Source organism: Centroberyx affinis, unplaced genomic scaffold (assembly GCF_046629955.1).
Source record: "Centroberyx affinis isolate AG114_WGS23_722 - 3 ecotype Tasmania unplaced genomic scaffold, CSIRO-AGI_Caff_v1 ptg005445l_1, whole genome shotgun sequence".
Taxonomy (NCBI): Eukaryota; Metazoa; Chordata; class Actinopteri; order Beryciformes; family Berycidae; genus Centroberyx; species Centroberyx affinis.
In genome coordinates this window covers 526447-552452 of record NW_027282725.1, presented here as the reverse complement: position 1 = coordinate 552452, position 26006 = coordinate 526447, and the positions used below count along the sequence as shown (strand labels likewise).

Below are 26006 nucleotides of genomic sequence, written 5' to 3'. Positions count from 1 at the left end.
CATACAAGTCAGAGTCTGGGCTCCACAAAACCCCCGACAAGGCGGTTATGTTTTCACCTGTTAGTTTGTCTATCTTTCTGTCAGCAGGATATCTCAAAAACCTACAGTATGAATGGATTCTCATGAAATCAAATTGTTTTTTAGCCATAACTTTGAAACCAGCAGAGTTAGAGACTTGATTGCAAATCCGAAGAGTATGTTCGCAGGGTCAAGTAATCAATTTAACTCAGAATTGAAGTGATAGGAGTGATGTCTCTGGGTGTAACAGCAAGATGGAGAATTTTTTAGCTTTGGCGAATGTTTGTGCTCTCCGAAGGCCTTCGTTTATTGATTGTTTTTTGCACTGATAGGTATTAACTGGCCTTTCCTGACTGATTTGGTATTTATCTGCATTTATTACTGCATTATGTAATGAGGTATTATATGAGGGAGAATACATTTATGTGTACCTGTAAATTATGTGTACCTGATGTCCTGAGCACACTGAGACAAATTCCTAGCAGCCTTTGTTGACATGGAAACAAACTTTTGAATCTCCAATCTTTTCTTTGATCCTCTCATTCCTTCTTGACTTCATGTAACTCTTCATCCCCTTCCTGTTCCCACCTCCTTATCTTTCTGTCTGGTTCTTATTCTCTACTCACCTTTGGCTCCTTTCTTTCACAGCTTCTTTAACTCTCTCTCTCTCTCTCTCCATCAGGAGCTGATTTGAGTGCGAGGGACTTCGGGCGTCGCCTGACCCCTAGGGAGTGGGCCTTGTTTACGGCCCGTTATGAAACCGCCTGGATGATGTCACGCCTCATGGCCCGGCCCTGTCCCCACCAGTTCTGTGATGCATACAGGTAAAACCCACGGCTTGATCACACAGGCTGCATTTCTTTGTCCCCAATGATGAAAGTGGCTGGGGAGGGCTATGGATCGGTCCCCATCCATTCATCTGTCTGTCTGCTATGTGCAATATCTCAGACACCGCTGATTGGATTTTGACCAAACCTGAGGAAGTGATGCACTTCATCACTGCATTGCAGCCTTTTCAAAATCAAACCTATTTATTTTTTTTGTGACTGTAATGTGTGCTTTAAGCAGTGTGATTGTGATTGGGTACAGGGGGGCAGGAAGAAGCTGAATGGAGACACCCATAGCAACTTCCCACCTGCTGTCCTGCCACTTTAAGGGCTAATTTTGATTGAAGTTGGGATATTAAATTGTTTTTTATCCTTTAATACTCAATCAGAACATCCTGTATATCACACAGGGTCACAGTTGGCAGAATGTTAGTCCCCCACACCTCTTTGTCATCACATATGTAAATCTCATTAAGGACTCACCGGGGTCTGAAATTAACACCCACCAAGCACAAAATGCGGGTAAAATTGTTTAGTGAGCAGATCTCAAGCTGCACTGCCTTGGTAACAGTCCTGCTATGTTGTCTTGTCTGAATTCTGCTTAAAGAAGAATAACATGACTTGAAAACCTTTGAATTGTTTCATTCATAGGAAAATCTGTTTGCATTAAATCTGTCCTGCATGTGTTTATTCAACATATATACCTTATTCTGTGCATGCCTGAATACATGTTACTATATGATTATGTAGTTTGAAAACACCTATCATTTATCGCGGTTGGTAAAAATACCTCAACTTATCTCAGGTTTGGCATCTGAGCCAAGAAGTGATTTTTCCATCCTAATCATGAAGCATGAATGTACACCGCCTGAGTACATAACATAGAATTATACACAATGCCTTGAGCAGCCCAACAACATAGCATTAAATCATAACCTGTCAGAACATAATATATACCGTATGATTGTGAAATGTGAAACCTTTCAACGTCTTACTGTTGGAAACAAAACAAAAGGACGCCACAAAACTCAAAGTCGTCCATGGAGTAGATGTACGCTCAACTTGACCTTGCTCCTCCAGTCCAGAATGGCCCCAGCTGTCGTCCCTGGTGGCCAAAGCCCAGGAGCCCCGCGGCTGTCTGAAGCGCCTGTCGGACACCGTGCGCAGCGTCTTCAGCATAGCGAATGTCACCGACCCTGAGGAGGACGGCGTTATCGACCACATGGTGTCCGTGACAACCGCCCTGGGCAGCCCCTTCATCGCTGTGGCATGCCATACGGTGAGACTGGACTTTAAGGGATAATACCGGTGTTTTTTCTAAGTTTGTGCCATTCCTCTAGGTTGCCCCTCTCCTCCATTATTCCTGGTGGTTTCTGCACACTTCAGCGTACTTGGATATATCAGGCTCGTTTTCCTCCCTTCAGAAGAAGCCATTTGCTGCCATTCGTTCTTGTGAAGTGTGAAAAAGAAATTCCACAGACTTGAAAATTGCCTGAGCTAGATAATCCATCACAGCAAACATGAAGCCTTAAGTTGGTTTTGTTAAAGTTTCTGTTTTAGCGTTATTAAAGGTTTATACTGTTTCAGGTGTGTCCAGAGAGCCCTCCATGTGTGGGCAAACGGCGCTACGCTGTCCCTGAGATCATCCGCCAGCATCGCGCCAAGGAGATCCGCACCCTTAACCCTGAAAGGATTAACACCTACCGCAAACTCTTCCAGAACTCCCGGGTCACGCTGGTGGCCAAGGGCTTGACGGGCCGCAGGGCCAGCCTGCAGCCCCACAGCCTGCAGCCTCGACGGGGCAGCTCCAGCCTGGCCGTGGAGTCCTACAGCAACACGCTGGAGCTGCGGAGAACCAGCCTGCTGCCCATCCACCTGGTGATGAGGAGGAGCAGCGTCAGGCCGGGGTTCACCGTCCCCAAGGTGAGGGTGTCCAAGGCCCCGACGCCCACCTACGAACCGGAGAAGATCCGCAGGAAGAGCAGCGCCAAAGACGGAGGGGCCAACCTGCTGCAGATCCCGAAGTGGCGGTACAAGGAGATGAAAGAGGAAAGGAAGAAAGCCGAGGAGGCCGAGAGGAGGAGGCTGGAGGCGGCGACCAAGAAGCACCTCGCTGCTGGGAAGAGGAAATAACATCACGCCTGGGAGGAAGTGATGTTATGTAGGGCCAAGAGAGAGAAGAGAGGGAAGCTTGATGATTCAGGTGTTGTATGCTGGACCAGCCATAAACCTGGATAGATTTGTCACTACGGTGCTCAGAGTGAGCCTAGAATTACCAACAGTGTTCCTGAAAAGGAACGAACACTATAGGTTGCTTTCGCCTACTCGGTTTTGCATCCCTAACAGAATGAGACGGAGGGATGCAGAATGGCCTCCTTAAAATGACTGCAAAGAGGAGCTGTGACATCGATACAAGGTAGTAGGTGATGGTCAGTGTCCATCGTGGGCAGTGGATGACCAGGGGATTTGATACTTGAAATGTTTCTAGCTAACTTATTTTTCATATTTATTGCTTTTTAATGGAGTCAAAATGACGTTGTCTCTATTTTGTTATGCTTTGGGTGCTCGGTACCAGCAGTATTTTTGTAGTGTGATAGACTGTATTGGACCAGAAAACTGGTCCTACTGGTCCAGAAGACACTTTAACCCACATTCTTTCAAACTCTAAAAACAGCAGAAACGCGTTCATCTTCCTGCCTCAAAGGGGGGAATGATTTATCAAAGATATTATGGAATAAAGTCTTTTAAATGTTGCATTGAGAAAACTAATGGGCATGTCATATTGACTGAGAAAGCTTAAAATAAGCGTTGTATAGAATCTAATGGCATTTGACAGAGCAATATTTTTTTTTTCTTAGATGCTATTTGTTTTCCTTTTTGATGACCAACCCATGAATGTATTTTGCATATATATTTTATATTAGAGATTTTGATGCTTTTTAATGATAAACTTTTTATTTTTTATCCAATAAGGTCTTTCTGACTTTTGGACTTTTCTAGTCTTAATACTAAAGACTCAAATATAAACAGACTGCTGTGATATAACACTTACAATTTTACCATGTGGGAAGAAAGCTCTGATTCTCTCACAAATGTTTACATTGCAAATCCATGGTAACACTGGTTATATGAATGATAGACTATCATGTAATGAGCAACAGTAAAGAGTTATGAGACTTTGCATTCCATACGGGTACATGGAGTATACAGGGTATGGGCGATGTGAAAGAAATAAACAGTTCTTCAGCCAACACTGTGACTTTGGATGTGGTTACGAATGAAACAGATACTGACGCTCCCTTCTTCACCATTATAATTTCAAATGCCCTGGCAGTATTGTGCATGAAAGTAAAGCAAAGTTAATAAGTAAATGATGGGATTTTTTTGCTCTTCTTCATTCCATTTGAAGGCAAATGTTACCAACTGGATTTCCATAAAACATCTTAGCACTAGGGGCGTCTGTTCCATGCGCTTACAATGGAAGAATAAATTAACTTAATATTAATGTGGGTTTTTGAGAAGCCAGGGTGAGCCTCGGTCAATGTGACACTAAAACTATAACCACAGAAGTGAAGCGCTAATCCCAAACATATGGCACCTCTGATAAAAAAACACACACGCCATTATAAAGCGAGAGGTCAGCTCCCCCCGTTTTAACATTAGAACAGGGAAAATAATGGGGCGAGAAATAGCCGTGAGGTTAAACACACAGAGCCAGGGGGAGAGCAGTGATATAACATTGTCGGGGTTTTTTGAGAGCACAATTTCACGGTCCTAACCCCTCTTGGCGATTGCAGCTTAAGTGCCATCCAAGAGTGCGTGTCTAATATACATGGTGATGAGTTGCTATGGGGTTACAAAGGGCACTGCACAGCCAAATCATTTCTTCAAATAAACTTCATTGACTTCAGAGTGGCAGTCTGCTTAGACACTGCCGAGGGGAAGTGCTTTGAACCTGGCAAAGGACGAGCAAACCGCACACTTCCCCAACTCTACACCTAACATACTCCAGCCAGGTACAGGATTAACCATTGCCATTTCTCTTTAGCCGGCTTTGTGTCCGCAATGCAGTAACAAGATCAGCAATATCTAGGGCGTGTGCAGTTTGTTCTGCGGCATTCTGGGCTGGTTGACCCTGAATAAAAGCTAAACTCCTTTGCAATCAACTTCTCTGTTTTGTCAGTCAATGCGGCAGAAATAACCCATTTTCAGTAAAACAACACACTTCTCACTCAAGGTTTCTTTACCATTTCTGTGAAGCTTTGGCATACAGAAGTCTATTAACTTGAGATGTTTTTTCAGATACATTGCACACTGATTATACTCCTGACAGACTATTAAATGCTGGTCAGGACTGCTTTGTCTGTGCACAATAGGTGGGCGGGTTTGTGTTTTGACAGTTATGAGCAGACTTGGGATAGAAGATGGCAGTCTATTCCAAGTCTGCTCAAACAGTAGAGCAGGGACGGAGGAATGGAGTTAGTGTTTGTGTGTGTGTGTGTGTGTGAGAGAGAGAGAGAGAGAGAGAGAGAGTGAAAGAGAGAGAGACCTATTAGCCCTGAATGCATCAGATGATATTTAGGTCATGGTGGCATCTGAAACAGCTGCTGGCTTAGATTGTAACCTGAGATTATAAAGCGCCACAGGGCTTGGTCAGCGATCCCCCCCCCCCCCCCCCCCCCCCCCCCATCCCATCCCCGCCCCGCCCAAATCCCCCATGGCAAATGTGGAGTAGGAAAAGCCCCCCCTAACCACTGCTATTATGTCATCCTCTGATGCTGCAGGTTAGGATTTAGATAGGGTGACCTGATCCTAGATCGGTCAAACCCGTAAAGTTGGGGGAAATCCTTGTCTGGGGCCCCCTGCTGGTTGATTCTGGTACCACATCCCAGGAGAGGAGTGGTATCCAGGAGGTGTATAATCCTTAACAACACCGTTGTAATAACTGCACACACTAAAATGATGCATTCAATGTAAATCCAAGACAGATATACATAACAACTGAGTCCATAGCAATATGAATATCCCACTTGAATATAACAAAACAAATAAGTTACGAGCTGGCAGAATAAGAGACATCTGAATGAGATAACTGTGATATAATGACATTCCCACTCATGGTTTGTTATTTGTGCTATTTAAGCTCAGCTTTCCATTGTAATACATGGAAATTCATCAGTGGGGTAAAGATATACATAAACAGTTTTGAATAATATAGACATGAGCTAATCTCTGACATACTGTCAACATCATTTCCTTGGGAACTAGACTGGTGATAAAGGATCTCTGACTTTTACATTACAAGGGATGAGATCATGCAACTGTTGCATGTCAAAGATCGCTAGACAGCTGTGTGTTCAGCAGGGGCTCCACAGGACCTCGATCAAAGGTTTTCATTGAAATATCATCTTTTTTACTTTTCCCCCTGCAGCAACTGATACTGTAATTTTGGAAAACGTAATAACTTGTCAAAATCTAATAAATGCACCTCGAAATGGTTTGGAAATGTAATTAAACCTGTTAGCAAAATAAATTGCTGGATAATGTAACAGAATCACATTATTACATGACTTCATAAAAGGTGCAACATATTTTTAATTGATGAGGTAACTAATAATACTGAGTAATAATGTAAAAGGTTGTAAGAATATTCAATATTATTATTACATCATCAGTTAAAGTAATAATGGCCGATGATAATGTGATTATGTAATTATGCAGATTAAGCTTTTATTACATTTTTAAGGAATTTAGGACATCTTATATTACATCATGACAAGTTATTACATTATCCAATAGTTATTACATTATCATTCACTTTATCAGTCACCTTATCCTATTTTCTATTTATTGTCTATATGTGCAAATAAATCAACAATCACACCATAGATGTAGATGTGATTTAGTGCAGAACTGCACAGCTGTCTATACTGTACAAGAAGGCCGTGATCAAAATAGCAATACCAATTCATTCTTATTTTGCTCTCTGCTAGTTAATGAAATAACAGTGGAATTGATCTGAGGGCTTTTTTATAAAAGGCACTCACACACAAATGACCAAGACCAAGAAATAAAATGTGATTTATGAAAAACTAAGCCACAGTTGGCTGGTTACATTCACTTTCTCCAAATTTTATGTGATATATCAAAAAACTAAAATTAATTTCTCTCATTGCTCAAGGTATGAATACCACAGATGTCATTTTAATTTCTTTTTTTTTTTTCATATTCTTTTAAATACGATGATGAAATCAAGGATAAAGTAGGTCCCGCTTAATGAATTCCATTTTTTGAAAAGCTGAAAAGTATGAATTAATGATCACCTCTCACAATTAATTCAACATCAGAATATCTTCAGTGTGTGGACTAAAAATGAACTGGAAGCGGCCGTGGCCTCACAGAGAAGTGAGGAGAGCGGTGCAGCGAGCAGCTCTCTTACACAACACTTCTCTCAGGACCGGTGATAACAGAAAACTTGAGAAAAAGCACAGCATGATACTTTCTACTCGGCATTTCAGACAGCCACGCAGCGGAGGATAGGTTTACTTTCACACAAATGCTGCCAAAATGTTGTTCAAAATGTTTAGGAGTGGCAAGCACAGTGCGGTACAATATTTCTGGAGGATGTATTGAAGAAAAAATAACAGGAAGAAGCAAAAGAAGGGGGTTGGTTTTGATAAACTTGAAGCCAGTGGGCCTATGTCAACTTTTTAGCCCCATGCCCAGCTGCCTTATCTGATACGGCCGTGAGCAAATACAACAAGGTCTCGGCCTAAATGACTGAAGTGCTTTTTCCTCCCACTGTCCCCCTGTTGACTGGGCAAACCGCAGCATGCGGCCTGCCACTGAAATGACCAGTCTCAACTAGTTGAAGCCGGTTTTAATGTCCCTGAGCACCACAGGACCAACAGCTGCTGGTGTGTACCTAAATGCAGGCCGCCTCAGCACAGCAGCAGCAGCAGCAGCAGCAGCAGCAGCAGCAGCAGCAGCAGGGCAGGTGGGAGTGAAGTGACCTGGTGCCACAACACAGTGACTTACACTAGCTGGTTAATACTGCTGAAGGTTTTCCAGCTTTTCCAGATAAAATGTGTTCAGTGTTATTATAGTTTGGGATTTTTCAGTAGTTTTTATTTCAATTTCAGTTTAGGTTTAGTTAGTTTCCAGTATGGGTTTGGTAGTTGCAGTTTCAGTTTAGTTTTTGGGGGTGTTTTTCGTTTTTTTTTTTGTTTGTTTTTTTTACACAAATGTTTAGTTTTAGTTTTGTTTTTATTTACTTTCAGTTTTAGTTTTAGTATTTTTGGTAGGGATATTTTTCAAAGGTATAATAATAGAAGTTCAGAATAAGTATTTTGTATATGTTTGCAACAGGTATTGTGTAACAATAAATCACAAATTATTTTAAAAATATTAATTCAAAGCCCCTCTGCAGTACCATGACTGCCGTCAGTCTTTAGTTTGGGTGGTCCCAGTTAGCGTCATGTGCTACCCACTGACCTACTGATGACTTGCCATGGGCTAGTGGCCTGGTAAAATCTCATCCCCGCCCCATAGTCATAAAGTGATTGAGAGGAGAATAAATCTTGAACCAATTTACTTTGTTCATTGTGGTATTAATAGTCATGTAACCAGGGATTCCAGAGCAGAGCAATATAATCCATTTCTTAGAAGTGGCTCATTCTCAATTCCCGTCTTTCAATCAGTTTAATAAGGCGTGGCAGAGGATGAGATGAGGGACAATGTCTTCTCCACATCGAGAGAAGACAGCTACACCGAGTCAAGGAGACTGTGTCTGTTTAATGGGGAGTTTCAGCTTGCTGACAGAGGCTCCTACACCAACTAAGGCTGCAGTGGCTGGTTTATTGGGCTAACATAAACTGACACAACACCTGGTTGCAGATGCTTGTGCAAAGATGGATTACATGCACCAACACCTGGTGCACTGTGTGTGTGTGTGTGTGTGGGTCGAAGGGAGCAAAACAGCGGACAGCTCTGGGAGAGATGGTCCTGTTTCATTTCCAAACACCACCTGAGCCCATGTCCCTAATCCCTTGGTGCAGAGCGCTGACTCACATTGAAATGCTCATATAGGTGAGCTATAGGGCATCCTCTATCAAGCGGGACTAGTTTGAACTGTTTTTAATCATAACTCTCTATATCACATCATTTATCTGCACTCATATCAAGCACATCATATATATATCCTTTTTGCACGATGAATGTCCCAGTTGTCTCCAGACTTGAAAAACCTGTCTTTAATGTCTCTCCTCCCATTCATGACTGAAGTGAATTTAATCGGCAAAATCAGTCAAGGACTGTGGCTTCCACCTAGACTCAACTGGTCAGTCTGTTTCATGGAAAGAGCAGTTGTTGCTAATGTTTTATACAAGCAGAAGTCACGTTAGATGATGACCAAGTATGATTTTTTAAATTAGAAATAAGACAAAAGTGTTGCATCGTGAGGAACATTGTCATGGAGGGTGCGGGTTGGAAGTGCATCTCATCATATCTGTCCGCTTCAATTAGCTTACTTATCGTATACAAGAACAGACAGCCACACTGGGAAGGCTATGAGGTGCATATAATGTGGCTGATACTAAATAAAAACGTGTGTAGAGTTTCAGGTGTTTCAGTTTCAGGTGCAAACCAGACATTACATGACTCATATCTTCAAAGGAATCAAGTAGTTCTTCACCCAGTCATCCCTCACTTCATCCAAATGAAGACAACGCGGAAAAGAAGTTTCAAGATAAATCTTTATTTACTATGACAACCACACCTAATACCTAAGTCCACTCACTGACTAAAGATTTGTACAATTGAACAATTTACTCAAGAAACAGAACTGAGCAAAACAAAAATAAAACTCTTCTTTTAAACTTAATTAAATAAACATAGGAAATTACTCCTTCTTGGCAAGATAATTTTCTTTCTTTCTTGGAAACCTGAACATTAGTGTTGCGTTAACGACACTTCAGTGTAAGGGGATGGGTGATTAAGGAAGAGGGTGGTGTGTGTGTGTGTTGTTGATATGTATACTTGTGGTGTAAATTTGCGTTAAGTATATGGGGCATAGGATCAAATGGAATGCTTGTCAGAGTTGCCCTGGTAACCTCAGCACTTGGGTAACTGGTTGGTTCACGCTGTTCCTGTGCAAACTGGCAACAGTCTCAGCAACACACTCACATCGAGCAGACTGTGTCATCATTGGGGTTTGGTGATGTTAAAACTGGTATCCTCCTCATGATTGGTTGATTGGTTCTTTTGGTCTGTGGAAATAGTCATGGGTAGAAGGCTGGAGCTTGGGCTCATCACTATCAGGTGATTGGTTGTTGGCCTGATTGATGGGTTGCTGTGATTGGCTGGTTGCAGTGATCGGATTTGGTCAGCACATTGCTGGGGTCAAAGTCCCCCCACACCCCAGACTCAGATCTCAGATCAGTTTCTCCTCTAATCCTACATTGGTAGCCATTGTAGAAGTCCCTCCACCCATCTCTGCTACCTTAAGACTATAGAACTTTCAATACAATTCCTCTTCAGGGCGGATCAATAGTGCAGCACCAGCGCAGCAAGCATGTAAAAAGGGGGACTTCTACAATGGCCACATTGGTATTGTGTTGGCAACACCATGTTGCTGATAAATTCCTTGTATATGTAATGCAACTAGCTAACAAAAATTACTCTGATTATTTATTGGAGATCTGCGCCTGGTGGGGGAAACGTCTTCGTCCGCTGTGTTCCATTGGAAAGGCCGGCTGGTGGAGTTAGCGTAGCCGTTGTAGCCTAGTGTGGTGGCTCACTTGCGTGGCTGGTGGATTTGCTGGTTGAGGTGATGGGTGGGGGGCAGCTTGGGCACAGAAGGCTGGGGCTTCTGGTGGGCTACCTGGGCAGCTGCAACGGTGAAGTCCTTGTCACCCTGAACAGAACACAGTCAGAGACAAGTGGAGTGAATAGGAAGATAGTGGATTGGATGAGCATAACAGGTATGGACAAAAGACCCAGGAACTCAAGCCTAGAGCCTCAAACCAGAATCAAGCCAGGTCAGTTCATGCTTCATGTGGAAATACACGCGAGGGGGCGTTTGAACTTTGAAACAACACGGACGGTGCCGCAGGGCCCCCGTCCAGAACTGTCTGAATTTAGACGAACCAGAAGTACTGGAAGATTCCAGTGGGGATGTGGTAAGAGGCATTTTCCTACAGCGGAATTAAAGTGCTTGAGTTTTCAGGTGTGCGGTCGTCATGACAAGCGCGAGAAGCATGACCACCAAGGAACACGAATGGCATGTCTGCAGCTCCCGCATGTCTAGCCACGCATGAAGCATGAAGCATGAAGCATGAAGCAGCCTTTTGTCAGCAGAGAAAAACTGGCTGCAGTTGAACTTCTGGACATTGTCCATTAGCGTTGCTGCATGTTTCACATATTGCTGACCTAGCAATGCAACAAGTTGACTATCAAACAGTAGCACAGTGATGTGGTTACTAGCAGTGTGGATACAAAGTAAAAGGTACCGAGAGCACCACAGACAGAAAAAGTAACAGTATAGTTACAGTAACAAGGGGAACACAGCAAACTTGTATTAGGCATGTATGATCAAACCAAGGGAACATTGTGACAAAGAATACACCTGGACAGTCAACACAAATAGGCATATTCAGTGTTTATACACTTTTCTTATATAGAGCTTTGTGAAATGTTGGTTTGTGCAGCCCCTTGCTCTGTGTGTGGGTGTGTTTCATACGTAATCTCATGTTTTAACCCAATTATGATGAGTGTGTGTGCATGTGTACAGTATGTGCAGTATGCCCCAGTTTTAAATCCTTTGCTGTGATAAATAATCACAATAACAATGAGGAAATCCCCAAAGTAGGTAAAGAGTACAGTATGGAGCACTCATCTGTCCCTGCTCATCTGTTCTGCAACCTCAATCTTTTATTCCAAGAAAACGGCCCGGAAACAGCATCCTTTTTAAATCGGATCAAAGCAGGAATTTGATCATTCACATAGAAGTGCAGAATTTTTATCTACTTATTTTCTAGTATGACTCATTTCTTTCCTGCTTTCTCTTCTTTTTTCCTCCATTTCTTTCTTTCTTTACCTTCTTTCCTTTCTTCCTCAGTGTTTCTTCCTTTCTTTCCCTCATCAATCTTTCCTTCCTAACTCCCACTTTCTTCATTCCTTTCTTTATGTTTTACTGTCCATTCCCTATAATTCACCTCTTTCTGTCATGTTAAACTTTGAAACTGTGTTTTCTCTCCGATCCTTCTCGCCTCCTTCAGCCTCATCTTCCTCTTCCCTACCTCCTTCACCCCTCTCTCCCACCCATTTATGAGATAAACATTAGCTAAGGCTGATGGCTGGAACTTGCCAGGCTAAAAGCCCAAGGACGAGCCAAGACAGCATATACATACACACATATACATATATATATTTGGGTGCAAAGGGGTGTTTTACATACAGTAGGAAAGGTTATGCGTTACAGTTTCACACAAAAACTCCTAATGAAGTGCTCCATAGGAAATGCAAAGTTGGGCAAGCAAATGCTTAGAGCCAGTATTTAGCAAAAATATACACAGTATATATACAGATTACATTGCTGAGGGTTTTAATTCTTTCATCTAAAAATACTTGATACTTTAATATCCTTTACATTCTAATTGTAGTTTGTGGTTTCTCTATAAATATTGTCATATACAGATGCTACTGCTCCATCATAAATGGAATAAACAAATAAATACATGTTTCATTCATGATTCTGATTTCTTAGGATGTCCAGATGGAGAAAGTTATATAACCACTCTAATCAACACTGTACGCACACACACACGCACGCACACACACACACACACACACACACACACACGCATACCCATGCCTCTCTGAGCCTCTCTCTGAATTTCACTCGCCCACCCCATCCTTGCTTGACCCTAATCCACTCTGTGTGTTTGTGTGTTGTTTTTGTATATGCGTGTCTGTGCACTAATTTTCCAGCATCTGTGTATGTGTGTGTGTGAGTGTGTGTGTGTGTGTAGGTGGGCACGAAACACCTAGAGTGTGTGTGTGTTCCTTTCATTTGAAGCCAATTCTACAGCTAACTGTGTGGAATGTGGATGGATTTGACCTCTAATTGCCCTTTTTCTCTCTTCTGAAGCTCAAAGCCTTTCTCTCCTCCTGCTCCATCTACTGATGTGGAAGTATGGGAGGGAATGTAACAAATTAACTGCATTACTGCAATGCACTGTGAATACAAGTCACACTGAATGCTAAGGCACCTTCCCTACCTCCTTTTTACCATTTTATTAAAGTGCAAAAATATCCATCCCATGAAGTCGTTCTCTGAGAATCTTACTTTAAGTGAAAAAAAATCAGCCATTGGGATGAGATCATTTAATTTGTTTCTGATGCAAATCAACTTGTTACAAGCATTTTCAAGTGCTGTATTCTGCTCCGTTTCAAGATAATGACATTCCTGAAGCAAGTCAACCTGTATTGAAAACAAGTGGAATCATCTCACCCAACTGGCAGAATTTTTCACTTGTTTTAAGAAAAATAAGATTTTAAGAACGAAAACGAGGCTAAATGATGTACTACTTGCGGGATTTTCTTTTTTTTTTGCATGTAGCTGGCTGCGTGTAATCTGAAACATATAAATCATCAAAACATAATTCTGTTGCCACATCTTTCATGTTCTGTTGAGGCTCTTTTTGCTGAGGTATGAGGTAGATTTAAAATACTGGGCTGTCCACTCCCTTTGGGGATTTTTCTTTATAGAGACAGTGTTAAACATGAGAAGGGGTCAGAAAATGGCAGAGACACAGAAGAGGAAGTTGAAATCTGATCCTAGGCCAGAAGGAACACGTGTGGTCTTAACCACTAGACCAACTCTGGACACAAGGATGGAAGAATGGAAATAGAATGGAAAAACTAGAAAATGCCTAATCAGGCAATGTCTTGTTTTTGAATAAAATAAAAATAAAAAAATCCACAAATGGACACACATACACACACACACACACACACACACACTAAGTGTTTCACTTAGCTCCTAAAAGGCTCTTCTGAGGCTTTGTGCAGTGGCAGCCTCTGGGTGTGATAGGGTGATAGGGGGGTGGGGGCGGGGGGTGAGTGGGAAGGCTGGAGGAGGATCGGGGGATAACTGGGATTCCTGCCACCATGTCCATATCACCCCAATCTCCCTCAAACAATCTGCCTGGCTCGACACACATAGACACAGCAACACACAGAGCTGGCAGCCCCGCAAACCAGGGTGACCCACTCAAGGACACTTTTTCACATGCACGCGCACACACACACACACACACACACTCCAAAACATACAGTCAAACAGAATAAAACAAACAAGGCTTTTCACATACTTTGACCTACTTTTCACTTTTCAATGTTATAGGTCAAGGCTGCTGAAATCACTGAAAACTATTGGAATTACCATGAAACACACCAACAAACACACAGTCACATAGTACATGTGCACAGACAAACACACAGCGCCTGTATGCTATGGTGTTTTGCTGTCCTTTTCTCGCTTTCAGTCTTTTCTCCTTTCTAGCTTCTCCTCATTTTATAGAAGTAGGCTACATTTGTCAGTTTGTTCATTAGTTGTGTGGATAGATTGTTAGTTAGAAAAATCAATAGCAAGATATAAGTCTGACTAAGTGTAGGATATGTTTCATGACAGAATAGCAATTCCTACTTCTGCTGTCACTTCTAATAGATAGAAACAGAGTGGAGCTCCAACCCAGGAGCCAGGGGAAGGGAAGGACTTTCACCTTTGCCTGAAATGAAGCACTCTTCCTGTCACCTCTGACTCAGTCTGTCATCACTTATTTTGAGTTTCAGTGAGACAGAAAACATAATAGTGTCTTATCGAGATACCCTTATGTTTCTGTCCACAGACAACTTCATGACCATTAAACAAGTCACTGAATTAAGAGTCATAAAATGCTCACAGGCCAGGAATTATGTTGCATAGTCGTGATGTCAGAAAGACGATGACAGCTAACAAGCTAACATCAGCACCCAATATTTCTGAGATTTTGTCTCCTTTGTGCAGCCAACTTTGAAAATACCAAAGAATCACTGTGTTCCTTTTGGCACTACCAATATACTAACCTCTCCAAAAACAGTATGAGACAAAATATGCTTAAGACACAATAGGACCAGCTTTCATAGTTAGCTAATTAGCAATGTATGCTACACATCAGGCAAATCTGATTTGTTTTTCCAATCTTATCTTTAAGACTAACGGTCCACATTGTAATTAACATGTAAACACATTGGATTTGTGTGTTATAGACAGTATAATCGTTTGCTCTCATTATGACATTGGTTGTCATAGCAAGGATAAATAAATATATGAAGGTTGCACAATTCTCTCCATACAAAATATTTATTTTACATCACCAACATGTTTCAGCAATGTGCCTTCTTCAGGGTATCACAGCAAGGATACAACAGGCATGAAACCTCTTTAGTGGTCCAGGCACCTGTATTCTCTTGCTAGCTCTCCTTGTATTTTCAGAGATGCGAATCAGATTTCAAACCACCTGAATGTGGTTTAACTCTCATCTGAAAGGACTGGATTTCATTTGTTTTTGTCCTACAATGCCATTTTAGTCAGGCTACTAGTTTTGAACGTTACTCATATCACCAGGGTTTGTAATTGTCTAAAAGAAAACAAACACTATGGATTTTTTTCCCCATTGTCCAAGCTAGTATTTACACAGTGCTAAAAAAAAAATTAACACAAAGTGAAATCAGTCTGTCTACGTGTGGACACCGAGCTATTTTTTTGCTCTACTATATCCCCCCTTCTCAATCTGTTTTCTCTCTATCTTCTCTTCTTTTGGGATCCCTGTATCCTCTTCATTTTTTTCTTCTCTCTCTCTTCTGTCTCTCTTTTTTTTTGCCATTTCTCTCTCTTACTCCATCTCAGTGCTGAGCCTCTACCTCTCCCTGTAGAGCTCATGTCCCAGATACCACCCTACACTGTTCATTTCAACACTACTGGTGGTCTATGTGTGTGTGTGTGTGTGTATGTCTTACCTTTGTGATCACTCCAGACACAATCACGGTGGGCTTTGGTGGACTGGAAAGGGAGAGATAGAGAGAGACAGAGAGAGAAAAAGAGAAATTAAAATGATTTGTTTGTAAAGTTCATAACAATATACAATATGGTAAGCAGGGTGTGTGCCATATGTTTCATGTGTGTATGTGTGCCGCCAGTGTGCACACATGCATTTGTGGGTAATCACAATAATTTAATCACGCTGTGTGTGGGCCAAAGGAAAAGTTTAGATATGGCCAAGTCAAAAACTCCAAAGGGACACTGTTAAAAATGCCAACATCCCAAGCTGTCAGAACACACACCACCTACAGTCTTACTCTCTCTGGCAACACACACACACACACACACACCGGATGGACCTGCCAGCAGCTTAAATAGCTCCCATTCATCCTGGCCAAACAGTGGGGCTCACAGCGTCTAGATGGGGAGAGGAGAGGGGGAGAGGAGGGTGGGAGGAGGAGAGCTGGAGGTATGGGAGGTAGAAAGAGGAGGAAAGAGGTGTGGAGAGGAGGAGAAAAACAGGAGCGATGAAGAGAGAGGTGATGAAAATAGGGAGAAAAAGAGGAATGAGAGAGGTGTGGAGAGGGAGAAAAGGAGGGGTGAAAGAAGTGTGGATATGGAGAAGAGAGGAGGACAGAGGGGGAGGCAAGGGGTAAAGGCACAAAGTAGGAGGAGGAGTGACAAGGGGAGGTGAGAAGGTAGGGAGGACAGGAGAACCTATAATAATAGACTATTAGAGGAGGGGAGGAGGAGAGGAGAGAGGGAGGCGAGCGCTCACTCAGACAAAGAGAAGGGAAGGGATGGAGAGAAAGCGAGAGAAGCGGAGGAGGAGGAGTGCGGAACCTGAGGTAAGTATCGACCTTGACATGACAAACGAGCGGCGTCTAATTTTACGGCGTCGTCACCCCAGGCAAAAGAGTACAGTTGCGGCGGCCACCTTCAAAACTCCACTCAAAGGCATCAGCCACAGTGCCAAACATGTCCAAGTTACAGTTTACCTCATTAACGGCGTCTGAGTATGTTGAGAAGTTTCATACATATCTACTGGAAAGCTGCCACCTCTGCAGTCAGAATCTCAGCACTTTAAGATTGCATAACAGTTGAAACATCTGCTACTTACTTTTTCACATATTTTATGCTCCATGCACATCTTTTTCATCATGCTTGATTAAAAGTTATGGATTCGTTACCCATTTGGCTAACCTCCATCTCTGCAACCAACACCATGGCCCTGAATGGCCTTGTGCCGCATATTTTAATGAGAATATATATAGGCACCTTTCTGTTAAATTAACACCTGAATACCTTTAATCTCATTGATTGTTCTTCACCAGCCACTTGACAAAATGTGGGAAAAGGTGTTCTGTATTAGCACTTCAATTCACTGAAAAATGGCATATTAGCATATTTGCTAGTGTTCCTCATTCAAACTAATAGGCACTGTTAGCTGTGAGATGGCTGCTAGCTTACACTTATTAGTCTCATAGTGGAATGCTAAAAATCCTAACAGGCTGTTTTTTAAAGTCGTCTGAAGGACAAACACAGAATAAATTCTCTGTATAATATCACAATTAAGTGCCTGGTGAAGAAAAAAACAAAAATTTGAAAAGGCAAACTGCTGCTGCGCTAACAGAAGAATCATAATTTCTTCCTAGGTCTCCACTGTTTTTACCTTACCATGTTTGTGTATGAGAACCTGTCTAAACTTTCTTCTGAAGCACATCTGCCTCTGTGCCATGTAGTATGGCAGAAGTACCTTCTTCAGTTTTACAGTTAAATGAAAAGATAACATGTTAGCATACGTCAATCTAATGGGCCCTGTTAGCTGTGAGCTAGCTTGTTAGCTTTCAGCTAGCAGCAATGTGGAAATGATAAAAGCTCTAACAAGCTGCTTTTCTGAACGACACATGCAGAAACTTTCTCTGCATAATATCACAAGTGCTTGGTGAAGAAAAATAACTTTCTAATAACTTTATATTTTAAAAATAATTGTATTTTATCTTTAGGCTTCAATTGTGTTTTACATAGGTATTAGAGCATATGTCATTAGAGCATATGTCAACTGAACTGTACCAACGTCCATCTTAACCACAACTGCCACAATACCATGTAGCAGCATATGTGGCTGCTTCAGTTTCACACACAGTTGAAGTAACAGGGAGGTGGGACACCCTGGGGTTGGGCTGAACAGGCACACTCAGTCGGATATCTATCCACACACTGAGACAGCATGCACTGTTATCCGCCTCATGCTGGGTTGTCACACGTCTCCATTCTATTGTCTGTCTATCTGCATTGTAATAAACTGACTGCAAAAGGGTGGAGAACTAAAGGAGGAAAGGCAGGAAAAAGGTTTAGTCATAGAGCGCTGCATTTGAACCATGCTAGCATCAAACTGTGCATGTTGTTACTGGGAGTCTTTATTGAATCATTACCCAGCATTTGTAGAGGGAAAGAGCAAAAGGCAGACGGGCAGAAGGCAGACAGATAAGACGATGTCTAGACAGACAGACAGACAGACAGGAGTGAGGGGTGTAAGCCTGGTAGACAGACAGCCAACTACTCCAGCATTGGACTCCTTGACAAATGTTGAGTCTGACAGAAAGCAAGACAGGAGTGTGGGCTGTTCACCTGGCTGGCAGAGCAATATTAACACATAGACATATAGACAGAAAGACAGGAATGACAGGTCTTAGTCAGGGCTGATAAACAGAACGACAGGCGACAGACACTCAGTTTTATAAGAAGACTTCTTAATCACGGATTAGCAAGATTGCCCTGCTTCGGGCCCCAATACCCTAATCTAGGAGAGAGAGATGCCACAGATGCACCACCCGTAAGATTATGCTATTGACACAGATTATGTTTTTTGACAGAATGGCTAAAGGCTGTCATGACGGTGCTGTCTGTGCTCAATATGTGAGCAGGTCTATATTTCCACAGTGATACCCTGCTGTCGTCTATAATCAGTCAAAGGGATGGAAGAATGGAGATATAGAGAGAAAGACAGGGAGAAAAAGAGAGAGAGAAAAAGGGATCTGGTGCTGTGGTTCGGTTTGATGTCGGGAGTGGGAGGGTGGCTGCGTACAGGGACAGAAGAAGCCTGCAGGGGGCAGTAGAGAACTGCAAGGCGTCCTGGATGAGGAGTAACCAAGTGTCGTGAGAGGAGAGGAGTTAGAGGAAACGAGAGGGGGAGAGAGACAGATTGCACATTTGAACTGATATCTTAAATAAAGAGTGAAATAACCTTTGCATAAATCCATTTCTATATACAGTACAAACTTGTATATTTATTCGGCCTGTCTTCAGCAGGATTTCTTTAAAGCCACACCTCCGCTCCCCACCACCACCGACACTACCCCACCCATCTCTCTCTGCTTCAACAGAGCAGGAAGTTTGTTGCCGTGGGCGAGGTGGTGGTTGCCATAGAAACTGATGCCCGTCTTCCCTCCTCCTCCTCCTCCTTCCTTCCCTTCTCTCTCTCTCTGTCTCTCTCTCTATCCCCTTAACTTTCCACCAGGAGCTGTCAGCGTTCACCTGTGGATGGCTGCCCACCTACCTCAAGTTACTACAGTTCCTAGGTGTGTGTGTGCAGTGATTTAGTCAAGCATATACACAGTACACCTGGCTCTTTTTCTGAGCCTTTGGAGCATATCCACCTCTCTGCCTAATTACCACTGAAATATATTGGAGAAGGTGAAGTCGCTGAGCAGTAGGCCTATAATTAACTTACATTTACATTTTACACATTTAGCTGACGCTCCTATACCGAGCGGCTTACAATGTGTGAGCAGGTAAGGGTTCAGTTCACAAACAGCCACTCTACAAGCACAGAGGGTTTTTACCTGCACTGTAAAATGTTTAAATAAAAGCCTATTTATGAGGGATGTATGAGGCAAGAGCGGACTGTGAGTCTTCCACCCACAGAGGACGCAAGTAGTTCTATCAGTGGTGACAGAAGCCGCTGGTTGGAGCCACAGGTGGCGGGTGGAGCGAGCCAAAGTGAACCACATGTTATGGATAAGAAGAAGCGTACAATTTACAACTTCTTTCAACTTTGGAAAAAACAATAAGTGATGAATGATGGTGAAACGCCAAGGTAATGTTGGACGTGTCCAGTGAAGGTGTGTAACGTTACAGGCAGGGATCTGTCTAGCCACTGGGTATGTTGTAGCATGCCGCCGCTACACAGGAGGAAAATACACTGAAACAACAACGGCTACGCCATCAACTTAGCTCTTTTTTTTTTTTGTATGTTCTAATACCCAGCTGAAGAATTTTGTTTATTGTTATGTTCTAATTAGACAGCTGAAGAATGTTTTTGGCATGCATTTATTGTTTCCAAAATAAGTAAAAAGAAAAAACATTTGTCTGATTTATCATAGCATAATGACATCTGATTCAATCTGAAAAAAAAAATGTATTAACCATAACAGAGTGGGCTAATCCTTTTAAAATATAAGGAAAACCTGAAATTGTGAAGGCATCTTTCATGGAATCAAACTAAGAGCTCCCAGCCACTTGCCCTGTTGGGACCAAATGAAGTGATGAATCAATACTGACAAACTTATGTTCCTGTTCTGCTCCTCTTAGCCATACCAAGACAAAGCAGCTTTAGAAACCACTACATAATTTGTTCGCTCATGTGTCGCGCGCAAAATCTCAGACACCATTGATCGATTTTGAAAAAAAAAAAAAAAGTGGGGAAATGATGCATCTCATCACTGCATTCCAGCACTCAGAATTACACTCACTGTCCCAAGGGGGAACTACAATTACAGGTCAAAACAAGGTGACGTATTTGTTACTGATTGACCCCAGAGGGGGACAACATGTTTACTGTTGCCTTGTTTCCTTACCCTGTGCCCCATTTGTCGTCGATTTACCTTAACTTTCCATGTTCAATAGATTTGTCACTAAGATTAATTTGGAAAAACACATTGACTAGACAGCTAGTGAGCAGTCAGTCTCCCTCAGGTCAAGCAGGCCACTCATTGGCCCTGGCTTATGCCTTCGTTTCTTGCCTGTATCTCACCACTGGCCATCCTGCTCCCTCGTCCATTACTCCTTCTCTCACCTAGCAATACCTGTCCTCTCTCATCCCTCCATCTCACCCCCAGCATCCCTCTATCCCCATATCATAATCCTCCTCTCTCCTCCTAGCCATAATCCTGGCCACCTCTCTCTCTCTTTGCCCCATCTGTCCATCTTGGCTAGATTGGGTACGGCAGGTGTTCCCCTGACTACAACGCTCCACTGACTGCTACTAATGCGAAATTTACCCAGCAGCCACCTGCTAGACGTCCATCAGCATGACACGGAGGGAAAAAGACAGAGTGTGTGTGTGTGAGAGAGAGACTTTTACTGACTGTATTTACTGATAGAGTGCAGTTATTTGGCCTCTCTTTTTGGGTGCGCTGACAGGTGAATTTAGTTAAAGATAAACGTTTCCAAGGAGGAAGGTAAACCACTGAGTGGCTCCTTTTACACAGCGGGGAGTTTATCAGGGCAAGGGCTGACTAAAAATGTTTTTCCTCACGGATTAAAAGGCACAATTTCTTTAATTTATTTTCATAGCCCAACTGATCATTCCTCTTCCTTGACTGCAAGCTCTGAAAGGGAATTTAGTTTTTTCTGAGAAACTATGAGACATAAATACTAAGGAAACTTTGGCCCTGTGGTGGCATCAAGGCTGGTGACACAAGCAGTCAGTTCATACATGGGGGAAATGAGTCACAGACAGTATTTCAACCCTCAAAATCCTTATTGCATTTACACAATTATCCAGCACAACTTATGAGTGCAACAGTAGAAGGATCACACGTTCATCACATCTGTAAGTAAGACAGCCATGCCAGTAACAGAGGGGAAACAATACAGCAGAAACTAGGAAAGGGTAGGTGTCCTTCTTGTTTTAAATCTGACTGCAGATTTACTCAAGCACAAATAACATCTCAAAGTGTGCCGACATGAACAGGCAGCTTCTGCCCCTCGGAATATCTTCACAGCGTTAGTGATTATACCTTTGGCTTTAGTACTGGAGAAACAGTCAAGGAGATATTTCATACTCAAAGACGCACAGTAGGCTATGACTCCTCCATATCCTACAAATAAACATTACAAAATGAGGAAGTACATATTCTAACAGGCTGGGATCACAGCCACACCCATGGCTGGTGTCCAATACAACTGAAATGGGCACCAGCCTTCAGCTTATTTCTTTGAAGTTGTCTCTCTCAAGTAGGCCTTTACCTTAGAAAAGTAAGCCAGGCTTGCAAGTTGTTTTTGTACTCCTTTTATCTACTTGGACACACTTTTCACTCGTTTTTACTGCTCTGTCTATAGTTACCACTCATGTTGGTACAAAGACAGAGAGGAGCAAAGAGAAACCACTTACTGCCATTGACACGCTTGATACTATTCTGACTCTGAATTACAGTAAAATACTCAGTAAAACAACAAGAGTGGTGAAGGAGAAACATGCAGTATATAATTTAGCATGCGTCCAAGGTTGTGCGCATGTGTGTGAGTGCGTGTGTGTGTGTGCATACCCACAGGATTTCTTGACAGTTGGCGATGTTCTTGAAACCCTGCTAGTTGTTGCACACAGGCTGCCAGTTCTCATTTTTCACCTCTCATTAACACACACATTGATATGTGGTGCAAATATGCCACCTGTACTGATGCACACATAGCTAAAGGGTCCTCATGAATATAGAGTAGAAATATGTGGGGGAAGAATCAGACGTACACACACACACAATTACACTGGAAATGAACAGCGACTTGAACCGACCCCATGATAGAATTTAGTGACCTCTATACAAACAGTGCATTCATACAACAAAAAGAGACAAAAGTAACAATGTGAAAGCAGAACGATTATTGTCCGTATGAAATAGAGTCGGTGTGATATAGAACAGGCAAAACAAGGCTGCTTATAGCAAACAATAGCGACTGCTGAATGAGCTGTTCAAGTTAATGCTGTAATTATGTAGTAATTATGTTGTTCACCGAATTAGCTGGCAACAGCACACAAGTCCCCTGCTAAACTGGAATCAGCCAACGGTATAGCCTTCCACAAAAGTGAAAGCAACAAAATTGCTTGGTCGGCAATTTGCAGTGTGTGTGTGTGTGTGTTTATTACCAAATTACAAACCACCGCAGGCTGTTACATTGCAGAGACCATCTCTCAATCTAGCATTTGTGTGTGTGTGTGTGTGTGTGTGTCTGTGGAAGTTATAAACCACAAGTTGTTTCACAGTAAAAAAAACACTGAACAATGTGTACGCCTACCTGTGTGTGTGTGTGTGTGTGTGTGTGTGTGTGTGTATGTCTTTATGTGCGCGTGCATTACCTGCTGCTCACATACTCCTCGCTCTCCTTGTCATCTTTCGGCGGTGGTGGTTCTGGGACAGCTGCCTGGTGCTTCTGCACTATCCTCATACCGCCTGCCTTCACTGGAACACACACACGTACATGCACAAACACACACACACACACACACACACAAATGAGTGAATGTACAAGCATAAACATTTGCACACTGATGCACCAGTTGCACTCAGACACTTGGCTCAAGAGCTCACCAATAATTAATGCCAATAGCTCTTTAAACAAGTTGAAACATATTTACAGACATCTTCCAATTGATTGATAGCACAATGCATAAGCCATCTTGTTGTTTGATGAAGTAAAAAAAAAAAGACTGTGCTGTAGCTGACAGTATAAGATACATGCAGCTCTTTCACTTCTGCATACTAATATTCTCACGTATTATAAACCAAATTACCACTGAAATAAATCCTCAACTGCCACTAGCCTGCACTACCAGCTGGACTATAACTGATTTAAACTTTCAAATTAATGAACTGAGAATCTAGGAGTGCAACATTAAGGAGATAGCCTATCAGTATTTTTATCTGTGTAATCTGGGACAGAAACAGCTGCTATGTAGTCGACCCTGACCTCTGACAATTGCTCTACAAGGACCAAGTCTCACATTTTTACTACACGTTTGCAGCAGCCTGCCACGCAGCTCCCCTCCCACTTATCACAGGTAGGGTGCGAGGGCCACTTCTTATCTTGTTGTGCTATCACTGCTGCAGTGGCCCCGCAGCCCGCCACGCTCTCTATGTCCACGTACACCTTATCTTCCCTGCAGCACATACAGCCTACAGCCCCAAGACGTGAGCCTGTGACCTCCACGTCATTTCTGACCGCCAATTTGCACCGCATTCAGCACACATAAGCCGTAAAATTGGTTACTGAAGCCCTTGAAGCGATTGCGGTGATTGCTAGTCGCTACAATATTACTACTACAGTGATGTTGCAACGGCTCACGTCATTCAGGAAGTAAAGAAATATGGAAATTAAGAGAAATCTGACAGATTCCACTGTATTCAAATTTGACGGTAAAAACACGTTCCCAGTCGGTGGCATCTGCAAATTCGCTGGTAGTAGAAGTGTGAACCGATATCATGTGACTTTTATGATTTGAGATACTACAGAAACAAAGGCCGTTACGGTATAGGAAGCCTCCAAAAAAAGAAAACAACATTAGGGATGTTTACCTGCTGGGAGATGCCCGCCTTTAGTCTCGACCTTCTCTTTCGGCGGCGACGACATGTCTGTTCTGTCCGGTAACTGGCGCGAGAAGGGGGCAGACCGTCCGGGAGGGAATTCCTGCTTTATTCTGGGTTAAATTGTGGACTATACTTCAGTCAGGATCGTCAACGTGGCTTTTTCCTGAGCATTGTTTGGAAACGATGCGTGATGACGTCAGGGAAAACCGTCCGGAGAGGAGGGACGTAAAGAGCGTGCTGGCGTCAGTTCGGAGCGGAACTGGAGCCATAAATGAATAAATAATAATAACAATACTAATGATAATGATAATAATGATAATAGTAATAATAAGAAGAATAAGAATAAAAATAACAATCCATAATTTTAGAAAAGATTGTTAAAGATAGATATGCTTAAAATAAGACTGTGATTTTATCTTTGTTTATTTTGTTATCTCTATTCTGTCTATCTGTATTCACATAAATTATCTCCACTGATCCCGTGTGCTTTATTTTATTTTTAGAAACTAATTGTGATATCATTGGAAAAATAATTATTATTATCATTGGAAAAATGGTACATGGGGAATAAATCACTGCCACTCACATTGAGGAATGGCTGTTCTCCTTTAGACAGAGGTGTAACTGTCAGCAAAGCTTGGATCAGTTACAGGAAGTTAAGTATCGAATGACAGAAAAAGACACATTTAAAATAGATTTAATTGGGCTCATCAGGTAATATTATGTCTAACTTAAATATTACGTAAAACATATTTGTGTGAATAAATAGGACTTACTCCTATTCAAAAAATATTCACATATCAGTAAAGGTACAGGCGGACTAAAAAAAAAAAAAAATTTGCTACTGATCACTTGTATTGAAATGAGTCAGCCTAGGCCTATTCTAATGAGCTCCCATGTTTCACACCTAAGCCTGTGGTGCCAAAGTAGCAGCGGCAGTGTGAAGAAAGAACAGCAAAGGAGATGGAAAGAAGCAGACAGGAAGAAAAAGACTGCCAACTGCGATATAGGTGTGAGTGTGTGACAGCGGTGACCTCACTGAACCCCCTATTTTCTGTTTTCGGCACCAGAAGCCCTGCCTGCTTCATTAACTGGCTGACATGACAGGGTGCTCGGGCAGAGCGGAGGACTGCAGGCAGAGCACAGAGGTGCTATGAGCAACAGAGAGAGGAGAGAAGAAGGGAAAAAAATAGAGAAAGTAGATTTAAGTAAAACATCTGCTTCTGCTACTATTCATAAACCAGAAGATGGAGAGCACATGTGGTGCACTGCGGTGTAGCCATATGGCCAGTGTAGCTACAGATGTATCTATGTGAGATGCTGTGTGTGTGTGTGTGTGTGTCCACATTTCAGTAGTGAGGTACTTTTAATTCTGTAGTATCTGAAAGCAGAGACTATAACAAAATAGGTGACATTCAAATTTAAAACGAAGACTTGACACAGCGTGTATGTGTGTGTGTGATATGACTGAGGAGTGATGAGTGTAATGAGTGT

The 26006-nt window shown here is 42.4% G+C and overlaps 2 protein-coding genes across 2 annotated transcripts; one reads left to right on the top strand and one right to left on the bottom strand.

Moving 5' to 3' along the window:
- Positions 1-700: 700 nt before the first annotated feature.
- Positions 701-4060, top strand: ankrd33ba (ankyrin repeat domain 33ba; the record flags this gene model as incomplete). The annotated part of the gene is made up of 3 exons (XM_071546769.1): positions 701-842; positions 1926-2124; positions 2433-4060. Coding segments are annotated over 3 exons (887 nt in total), but the record flags the coding sequence as incomplete, so codon positions are not given.
- A 5520-nt stretch (positions 4061-9580) lies between these two features.
- On the bottom strand, positions 9581-24688 carry dap (death-associated protein). The gene is made up of 4 exons (XM_071546786.1): positions 24501-24688; positions 23285-23387; positions 15906-15948; positions 9581-10758 (listed from the first exon to the last, which is right to left on the bottom strand). The coding sequence occupies exons 1-4, from the start codon at positions 24553-24555 to the stop codon at positions 10639-10641; spliced, it is 321 nt and encodes a 106-aa protein (XP_071402887.1). The 5' UTR covers positions 24556-24688; the 3' UTR covers positions 9581-10638.
- Positions 24689-26006: the final 1318 nt, after the last annotated feature.